Genomic DNA, 10612 nt, shown 5'->3' with positions numbered 1-10612 from the left:
CTAGAAATGCCTTTGTGAACAGCCCAAAGAAGATTGAACCGTTATATTATCCAGACATAAGAACATAAGACTGGCCAAACTGGATCAGACCAAAGGTCCATCTAGCCCAGTATCCTATCTTCCAACAGTGGCCAATGCCATGTGCCCCAGAGGGAATGAACAGAACAGTGATCCATCCCCGGTCGCCCATTCCTAGCTTCTGGCAAACAGAGGCTAGGAACACCAGTCCTCCCCATCCTGGCTAATAGCCATTGATGGACCTATCCTCCATGAATTTATCTAGTTCTTTTTTGAACCCTGTTATAGTCTTGGCCTTCACAATATCCTCTGGCAAGCAGTTCCACAGGTTGACTGTGCGTTGTGTGAAAAAATAGTTCCTTTTGTTTATTTTAAATCTGCTCCCTATTAATTTCATTTGGTGGCCCCTAGTTCTTGTGTCATGAGAAGGAGTAAATAACACTTCCTTATTTACTTTCTTCACACCAATCATAATTTTATAGACCTTCATCATATCCCCCCTTAGTCGTCTCTTTTCAAAGCTGAAAAGTCCCAGTCTTATTAATGTTTCCTCATACAGCAGACGTTCCATACCCCTAATAATTTTTGTTGCCCTTTTATGTACCTTTTCTGAGTCCAATATATCTTTTTTGAGATGGGATGACCACATCTTCATGCAGTATTAAAAATCTGGGTGTACCATGGATTTATATAGAGGTAATATGATATTTTCTGTCTTATTATCTATCCCTTTCTTAATGATTCCCAACATTCTGTTCGTTTTTTTGACTGCTGCTGCACATTGAGTGGGTGTTTACAGAGAACTATCCACAATGACTCTAAGATCTCTTTCTTGAATGGTAACAGCTAATTTAGACTCCATCATTTTATATGTATAGTTGGGATTATGCTTTCCAATGTGCATTGCTTTGCGTTTATCAACACTGAATTTCATCTGCCATTTTGTTGCCCAGTCACCCACTTTTGAGAGATCCTTCTGTAACTCTTCACAGTCTGCCTGGGATTTACTATCTTGAGTAGTTCTGTATCATCTGCAAATTTTGCCACCTCACTGTTTACCCCATTTTCCAGATCATTTATGAATATGTTAAGACACAAAGCATTAGTGCATAGTTCTTTTATCCTGGAGATATATGGTCTGAGCTTACTCCCATTTGAAATTAATGAGAGTTTTGCTATTGGCATTAGGGGGAAAGGATAGGGTCTTTGTGGGTCTTTTAAAATTTAATATAAAGGCCTTATACTTGTAGGATGTTAAATGTAGCTAGGCTAATTTTTCTTGTCTGTAAGGGGAAAAATAGGTTGAGGGGTCAGTCTTTTATAGCTGACCAGACATAGTTACAGAGTCCTCTAGTAAATAGTACACTGAACCATGTAAAGTATTGTAACATGTTTGTCTGTGTTATTATATGAAACAGCAGGAAGGATTTGGATTATTCAATCGGGGTGAAAAGAGGGAAGGACATTAAAAGCTAGCTGATTTAATCAACAAATATTTGTAGTTTTCCCTTCCTTCATTAATTAATATAATTCATGTTATGTAAATTACTTCCAGCCAAAGCAACATTTTCATTTTCACTTCATAGGCATAAAGTAATATAATGAAGAGTATGAAAGAACAATGGCTAGCCACCTACAGAAAGGATGAAAAAAGATACCTTTTTAGCCATAGCAGGAAGAGTTCTTGGGTGAATTGAGTGAATCATTGTAAAAATTTCACTTGACTAAAACTCATCATTAAAAGAAATCTTCCAGGAGTACATTCTGATTTTTTTTCTCTTGACCTTGCCTGCATGCAGTATTTGCCTGCAGACTTACATTTTACATTCTCTGATGATAAAATCATTTCATCCTCAATAAACATTATAAATTAAAAGGGGTTTGAGCCACCACACTCCAACATAGCATGCACACAAGTAAAATAATTCATTGTTCAGAGACCATAACAAATTTTAATGTGCATTTTACAGAGTAAACAGAGGGCTGCATTGCCATCTGCAAGGGGTCAAACCAGTGGAAGTGAATGCATGTATTACAAAATCCACACAGTACTGAATTACAAATTAAAAAATAATGCTTCATCAAAAAAGGAAACAAAAATATCTGTTGGTGGCACGACATATAGATAATATTAAAAACTGTCTTGCATGAGGACCATGGTATGTCTACTGTGAAGTTATATCACACATACTGTAAGCAATTTACAGAATTGAAGTTAGTTTTGCATATACAGGAGTTGCAAAATTAGAGAAAACACATCGAAATATAGAACACACACACACAAAAAAATGTATTTATATTACCACCACACAGTCAATAGGGGTTGGCCTAAGTCAGCAACTGCCACCATTGAACAAGAAACAAACCAAGAGAAAAGAGAGGAAAAGGAAGGGGGAAGAAAAAAAAAGAGAGGAAAAAATTCAAAAAAGTAAAATTAAAAAAAAAAACCTCAATAGTGCTTCTTGCTTGTCTTCAGAAACAACGTCCTCTAGTCCTGTTAGTTGCTTTGCAATGTTGGTATTTTTGTTTTGCACTCCCGACCCCCACAAAAAAAATAGGCTTTTCATCAAAGTTTCTGAGGTGTTTTTTGTCAGAGGTGATGCTGAGTCATTTTGTTTTCTTGGATTTTTTGTTGGTTTATTTTTTTTATTTATTTATTTTTGGCCACTGTTTGCCTCATGGCTGCCACAGTTCTTTCAAAGAAGGAAACCAAATATCATCCATAGTGAATTTGTATAATACTGATGACTTGCAAGCCAACCCCTGAGCAGTCAAGGATATGATGCTTCTACTTGCTGAAAGAAAAGGAAACTAGGTCTTGCTGTTACAAAATGTCCTGTTACATCACACCCGTTCTCTTCAAATAAATGATCAGTGATACAGCAAAGAAAATAATATAGATCAAGAAAATGTGGTATCCTCTTCGTATATATATTTATATGTTTAAACAATATATATATTTGTTTATTTTGTTTTTTGTACTTCCTGAAGGTGCTCCATGTGTAGAGAATTAGAGTACATTGGGTGCAGAGTGGTGGTTGGAGGTTAGGGTCAACTTTGCTGTCCGCTCCGTGGATTTTACAGTCGATTTGCTCTTTGCTTTAAGAAGAGAAAGTGATATTGGAAAAAGTCAGCACTTTTAGATTAAAGCAAAGCACCCTTCACAAAGCCACAAACAAGAAGCAGGACAGAAAGTCCATGGCTTGTAGCTATCCTCGCACCTGCGGAAGAAGTTATAAGATATTCGCTCATCTTGCAGATTTCCAATGCTCCTTATAAGGCTGTTTAAACACATACATTTTATATATTTAATTAGCTCGCCAGCTTGGCTCTGGTGCCCATGAATGTCTTGGCATGCACTGCAAATAACAACACATACAAAGTATTTCAGTCCCAGGGAGGTTCTTTTTTTTTTTTTTTTGTATGTCTTTTTAAACAATGTAATCCAATTACGATATACAGAGAAAAACAAATCTAAACACCTTCCACCTCAAAGCATTCCTTACAAAATAATTTCTAAAGTTGCTCAGTAATGATGGTATTTGCTTACTAACAAAACAGTCTATTGTTGGCTGCAAAATATTTGCTTGCAAAATAAAAGCAATGCTAAGGAACCTAGCGGAATGGCAGTGCAGTGTAAGGGAAGAAATGTATGCTAAATTGTTTCAAGTATATTTATTTTTGAGTAATCAGATCTTCCAATTCTTTTTTCTCTTAGAAACCTAAGAGAATGATGTTTAAACTGTGACACTAGATTTAATGTAAGATCCCTTAGAACTATGATAATTAAAATTGAAAAGGTGGCATAGCAAGTATTTTTGAGTTCTCGATGTGTGACATGCTGGGTCTTAAAGTGTGAGACCACTGCTGTACATCATAAATAAGTGTTTTCAGAAAGTGCAAAAGGACTTACATTACTTTAGGGGAAAGTTGTAAACTGAATGTGGCCATACTCTTCTTTAAAGTTCTGTTTATAAAGGGTTATTAAATGATTGATTAGATGTTACAAATACGATCAGCATGTGTTTATAGATGTCGGTCAGGTCCTCTGTAGATAGCACTGTCAATGCTTATAAGCAACATGTTGTGGTTTTGAACTCCAATAACTGATTTAACATTGAGGAAAACATCTACTAAGCCTTTATAACCTATTTACATATAGAACTTCAATATCAAGTGTGACCCTGAATTTCCTTACAACAAAAAAAGTGCACATGTGACTTCATAAAGCTATAATGTGTATTATTAAAAGACAAAGGAAGTTAATGATATCAAAGATGCTAGGACAAGTTGGTTTTTTGCCCCTTCAGCTTATAGATGTCTGTCCAGTTAAATATCTGTCCTCTTTTGCCTAGAAAATATAGTTTTAGGTAAAGCCAAAAATATTTGCTTTCCTTTCCGTTAGAATGGAGATCAAATTAAATTCCAGGTCCCAATATACTGCCTCCTTTTGCAAATAAAAGAGTGGCTCACAGTACATGGAATTAATATGAGTAACTGGCCGAACTGTAACTTTTATATACAGAAGTTGCCATTACAAGGATTTTTACCCACTGTAAACACACAAGGCTATCTGAACTAACTGAGGTATTGCAAATACCCATGTAGGGGTAGAACAAATGAGGACTTTGTAATGATACCCACTGCAGTTTATACATGGGATTTCCAAAAGGGGCTAAGGAAGCTGTGTGCCCAACTCCCACTGAAAGTCAAAGGGAGTTGAGAACATAAGAACAGCCATACTGGGTCAGACCAAAGGTCCATCTAGCCTAGTATCCTGTCTTCCAGCAGTGGCCAATGCCAGGTGCCCCAGAGGGAATGAACAGAACAGGTAATCAAGTGATCCATTCTGTCGCCCATTCCCAGCTTCTGGCAAACAGAGACTAGGAACACCATTCCACCCCATCCTGGTTAACAGCCATTGATGGACCTATCCTCCATGAATTTATCTAGTTCTTTTTTGAACCCTGTTATAGTTTTGGCCTTCACAACATCCTCTGGAAAGGAGTTACACAGGTTGACTGTGCATTATGTGAAAAAATACTTCTTTTTGTTTGTTATAAACCTGCTACCTATTAATTTCATATGGTGACCCCATGTTCTTGTGTTATGAGAAGGAGTAAATAACACTTCCTATTTACTTTCTCCACACCAATCATGATTTTATAGATCTCTACCATATCCCTGCCTTAGTCGTCTCTATTCCAAGCTGAAAATTCCAGGTTTTATTAATATCTCCTCATACAGCAGCCGTTTCATACCTGTAATAATTTTTGTTGCCATCTTCTGAACGTTTTCCAAGTCCAATATATCTTTTTTTGAGGTGGGGTGACAACATCTGCAGCTAATTTAGACCCCATCATTTTATATGTATAATGGGGATTATGCTTTTCAATGTGCATTACTTTGCATTTATCAACATTGAATTTCATCTACCATTTTATTGCCTAGTCACTCCATTTTGAGAGATCCTTTTGTAGCTTTTTGCAGTCTGCCTGAGACTTAACTATCTTGAGTGGTTTTGTATCATCTGCAAATTTTGCCACCTCACTGTTTACCCCTTTTTCCAGACCATTTATGAATATGTTGAATAGGACTGGGCCCCCTGAGGGACACCACTATTTCTCTCTCTCCATTCTGAAAACTGACCATTTATTCCTACTTCTTTGTTTCCTATCTTTTAACCAGTTACTAATCTATGAGAGAACCTTCCCTCTTATCCCATGACTGCTTACTTTGCTTAAGAGATGGTAGCCTAATTTCTTTATTGCCATTTGAATGTCTCATGTACAGTAGAATATAATATTATATGGTATTAAGGACCTGATTCTGCATATGAGTAAATTTGCTCACAGGACTGCAGTGGATCTACTCGCTATGAATAATTGCTCAAATCCACAACTGTTTACAAATTGGACTCAAAGGCCACTGCAACTCAGTTTTATTTGTTGCTTGTAGTATCTTGTGTACATCATTTCTTTTTATCATGGAATGTAACCTGTCTTTATATACTTTACATTATTTTAAATCAAGCTTATGGTTCATCATATTTTCATGAGATTTTCCTCTTTTCCTTAGTTAAAGGAGGACTTTTTTCTACAGTCAGACTAGCTCCTGTTATTTTTATATTTGCAAGCATTTTTACTATCATTTTGTGATCTTTGTCTCATCCATATAATCCTATTTGAATTGATCTTTAAAAAGTCACAGAATCACACCTTCTCTGCATGAAATCTACCACACAGTTTAAGGACAAATGTTCACAAATCCCATGTGGATATTTTTTAAAAGGGCCTATTTTGAACAATTATTTAATGATGACATGACTTGACAGTTTGAAAACCATAACATAATGTTGAAGGAAACTACTACCATACAAAATGAAACTGACCTAAGTGAATTTTTTTGAAAAGGCAAAACTGCAATATTTGCGACCAGTCTTTTCTTTTCAGCTACCATTTTTGTAGAACTCAGAACTGATGATGTACTGCATAATCAAGATGGCATCCTTTTCTCTCAACCATTGCATAAATGTATCCTCCAGATTATATCATTTCCAGCACACAAATTGCAGGTTCTTCTGCCTGTGGTGGGGTGGTTTTGTTTGTTTTTTCAAAGATTTTAGATCAAGTTTTATACAGCATGTGCACGTTAAAGCTTTAGTGAGCTTATTAGGAACAATCCCAACATTAAAATATTTCAAATTTCTTAATGAAAAGAGGCTGTTAGGAATATCTGAGATTACTTTAGTTATGTAACATGGTCATCATGGGCCTGCATCAGAATCCATAAGCCATCTCAGGGTTTGACCCTGTAGCATCCCAATGCAGTATTTGAGTCTTACTTGTTCTAAGTGGTTTTATTTCTTTTCAAAATGCTCATCCAATCATGACAGCCACATTTCTAGTAATATTTCCTATCAAATAAAATTGATTTCTAAGCTACAATGAATACGAGTGAGTATGAATGGTGGTGAAGATTAAATGCACTTTTATCTTTTCAAAGATCCCTTTGAAATACAGTAGGAGTCTAAATGTAGTCAGATTTTTCACTGAAGCACTGAATAAGTTTCTTCATTCTCATATTGGCTCAAACAGTTCTCTTCCCTATTTGGGGGTAGTGGGAAGCATATACAAACTACAGAACACATCAAAGCAATAAAACAAAAAGCAACTGTTTAAGTTTCTATCCTGTTTCTTTTGAAGTCACTGATGGAAGCTATTTTTTATTCCTCTCAATTTCTTCTTTTTATGATATGATAAAGCACTATGTAACAGAAATTGACTGTGGTGCAAATTTCAAATCCAGATCTCCATTTCCCAAAAGGTCAGAGGCAGGTTAAATCTGGCCTTTTGGTTCAACACTTCATATAGACTAAAGCCAGATACAAACTTCATATCTGGATCCAGATCCAAATGTTTCCAAAGTTCAGGATGTTCAGATCCAGGGCTTTGGTTCAGATGGACTTCTAGTGTACGTGTCTGGCCAGAGCATGAGGACCACCACTGGAACTGTGAGCACAGCAATGCTAGTTACAAACTGTTTATCTGGCTGTGGATTTCCAAAGTTTATCACTCATATGCCTGCCATTTCTAAAAGCTTTTTTCTATAATTAACAATTAACAGCTAAAAGAGATTTTATTGCACAACACAAGCGCTGTGCAAAGCTTGAGTATGATTGTCAGGATCCAGGATAGTGGTCTGCAGAAAGAAAGGGCATGTGTGTGCACTATTGCTATATTACTAAAGAAATGCTACTTAATATTATACCAGAGATTCTCAAACTGTGGTCCTTGAACCACTGGTGCAGAGCATTTCCTGGTAGTGAGAGGAGAGCTGGCTGGTTGTGCTGGGTCTTCTTTTTGTTCCAGCTGCTAAAGTGCATTGAAAGAAGTGAAACATACATTAAATATTTTCCTAACATTACTTTTCCATGTAGCCAAATATTCTATTTGCCACACAGACATGAGCGTGAATGGGAGGAGAGGGTTCCATGGGAAACTCTTAAAATGTGGGACACACTATGAAATCTTTGAGAATCCCTTTGATACAAATATGTGGTTTTATTTAAATGCCGGTATGGTGGCAGGGTGTTGAACAGTGTTCCACACACTTATGAAAAATAAAAATTAATAAATGTTGGCCTTAGTGTTGAATATAGTAAACCCATCTTTAAAACTAACACGCACAGATAAAACCTAAATGTGTACATATATGCTAGTGAATGTTAAGGCTTTATTCTGTAATTACCATTATTGTTAGACTGTTAACATTTTAAATGTTACTTTTCAGCAGAAGGGATGATTTCAAAAGTATAACTGCAGAATACAATTGGTCAAAAAGGTCAATTGGTCATGTGACTCATGCTAGGCTGACAGTCCTGATAATGAGTAAAGTCTCCAGCTTCCATTTGGTTATTGACCAGATAAAATTTTACAGACAAAATCAAATTTTAAAAAAATCTGTTTCTTATCAATTGTTTTTGTTTTCCCTTAAGGTTGAAAATACCAGTTATGTAAAATTTGCAACTGTTTTAGCTCCTCCTAGTTGCAGATATATTTGCTCAAAGTCCCGAAAGTGCTTACCTAACTGAGGTGTAAGGCAGTCTGCTTCTAGGAGCATGGAACTTCAACAAATTTAGTTAGGCACACCCTTAGGAACAGCTAGCCGCTGCAGAATGCTTGGGTATCTGAGTGCCTTTCATCCGCCCAGCTCTTATTACCTTGAAGATATACTCAATTCTAATGGTCAGATCCTCTTAGTACTTTACTCACAATGAATAGTATCCTACTCCACAGACAGTCCCACTGAATGCAGGCTGGTTAAGAATGTGGCCTTCAGGATTTGGAATGTCAGACTAAGTCTCAGATTAATGAGCAAAGTGCAGGTTTGGTGCTCAGAGATCAGGACTAGTACAATTAAACACAAACTTTTCAGTTCATCATGTGGTCTCAATACAGATCATGTGGCTTTCAATACCACATGTGTATATACATTTATAAAGGTTTTTTTAACTACACTGAATGTCTTGTATTCTTCTGATCATCTAAGTCAGTGTTTCCCAAACTTGGGATGCCGCTTGTGTAGGGAAAGCCTCTGGTGGGCCGGGCTGGTTTGTTTACCTGCCGTGTCCGCAGGTCTGGCCAATCACGGCTCCCACTGGCCATGGTTCGCTGCTCCGGGCCAATGGGAGCTGCTGGAAGTGGCGCAGGCTGATGGACGTACTGGCCGCTGCTTCCAGCAGCCCCCATTGGCCTGGAGCAGCGAACCGCAGCCACTGGGAGCCGCGATCGGCCGGACCTGTGGACGCAGCAGGTAAACAAACCAGCCCGGCCCACCAGGGGCTTTCCCTACACAAGCGGCATCCCAAGTTTGGGAAACACTGATCTAAATCATAAATAGAACTGTGTGAAAATTTGGCTGTTCTGCATTGCAAAAATTTGTGCTGGCATTTTCTTCAGTTCACAGTTTTCCGACTTGGATCCTTCTTCACGCCTTTCAATTTTTCTTTGAGATTTGAGTTTCATATAACCGAAGTCTAAAAGCCAAATCCAGTCAAAATTCTGCATGATTTCCATGTAAAATCAATCCAGGATAATTTAATATTTGCCCTAAATTCATTCAAACTATTTATGAATCTTAAACCAGGTGTATTGAAAGATTGTATGAGTTTTGTGTTTGTAAAGTCTGTTCAAACCAAGAAGGTTCATTTAATTTCAGCTTTGATTGTGTATTATTTCACGCAGTCCTGAAATGAATAAATTCCTTCTCTGTCCTCATTCTATCCATCATTGTCCTTGTTCAACTGTGGAAATCTCAACCCTCCCTACGTTTTTTCTGTACAGTAAAAATTTTTGAGATATAAAAATTTTTTCCATCCTGAATCAGGCCAAAAAGTGAAAAATCCCAATGTTTTCAATGAACCAGTCCAAAACTGGCAAGGAGAAACTTATATAAGGGGTAATGATGAAAGGGAGCTAGGACTGATTGTGGCTAGAAAATAAGGCAGCCATGGATAATCTGCTCTGGTTGCAAATAAGACTAGTGCAATGTTGAGTTATATATACAAGACTAAAAGTTAGTCAACCTCAGGCTTGGTCTACACTTACCCCCCAATTCGAACTAAGGTACGCAACTTCAGCTACGTGAATAACGTAGCTGAAGTCGAAGTACCTTAGTTCGAACTTACCTCGGTCCACACGCGGCAGGCAGGCTCCCCCGTCGACGCCGCGGTACTCCTCTCGTCTAGCTGGAGTACCGCAGTCGACGGCGATCACTTCCTGGTTCGACTTATCGCGTCCAGACAAGACGCAATAAGTCGAACCCAGAACTTCGATTCCCAGCCGCCGAACTAGCAGCTGGGTGTAGACATACCCTGAGTGTGGCACTGCCATGACCGCACATGGAATCTTACTTTCAGTTCTGTGAACATTAAAAGGAAATCAGAGAAGACCAACAAAATTGACCAAAGGCTTGGAAGGATTGCAGCCTTGGTATTATTTTGGGGTTCTCCCTTGCCCTTAGCCCATGCATGCGGGCCACATCCAATCATGCTGCTTCCTCCTCCACAACATCCTACAGATGCATCCTTTTC

At 37.8% G+C, this 10612-nt stretch overlaps 1 protein-coding gene across 2 annotated transcripts in view; it reads right to left on the bottom strand.

The window, feature by feature from the left end:
• Positions 1-3028: 3028 nt before the first annotated feature.
• The window catches only part of LOC113407012 (V-set and transmembrane domain-containing protein 2A), a 29962-nt gene continuing 22378 nt past the window's right edge, over positions 3029-10612 (bottom strand). Inside the window, exon 5 of one of the 2 annotated variants that reach the window (XM_026654069.1) lies at positions 3029-3117. In XM_026654069.1, the coding sequence (XP_026509854.1) occupies positions 3029-3117 (89 nt within the window). Of the gene's footprint in view, positions 3118-3162; positions 3240-10612 lie in introns of those variants that run through there. The other variant, XM_026654070.1, reaches the window with a different exon arrangement.

Source organism: Terrapene carolina, unplaced genomic scaffold, assembly GCF_002925995.2.
Source record: "Terrapene carolina triunguis isolate 2854851 unplaced genomic scaffold, T_m_triunguis-2.0 Scaffold180, whole genome shotgun sequence".
Lineage (NCBI taxonomy): Eukaryota > Metazoa > Chordata > Testudines > Emydidae > Terrapene > Terrapene triunguis.
This window is presented reverse-complemented; position numbering and strand designations above follow the sequence as displayed.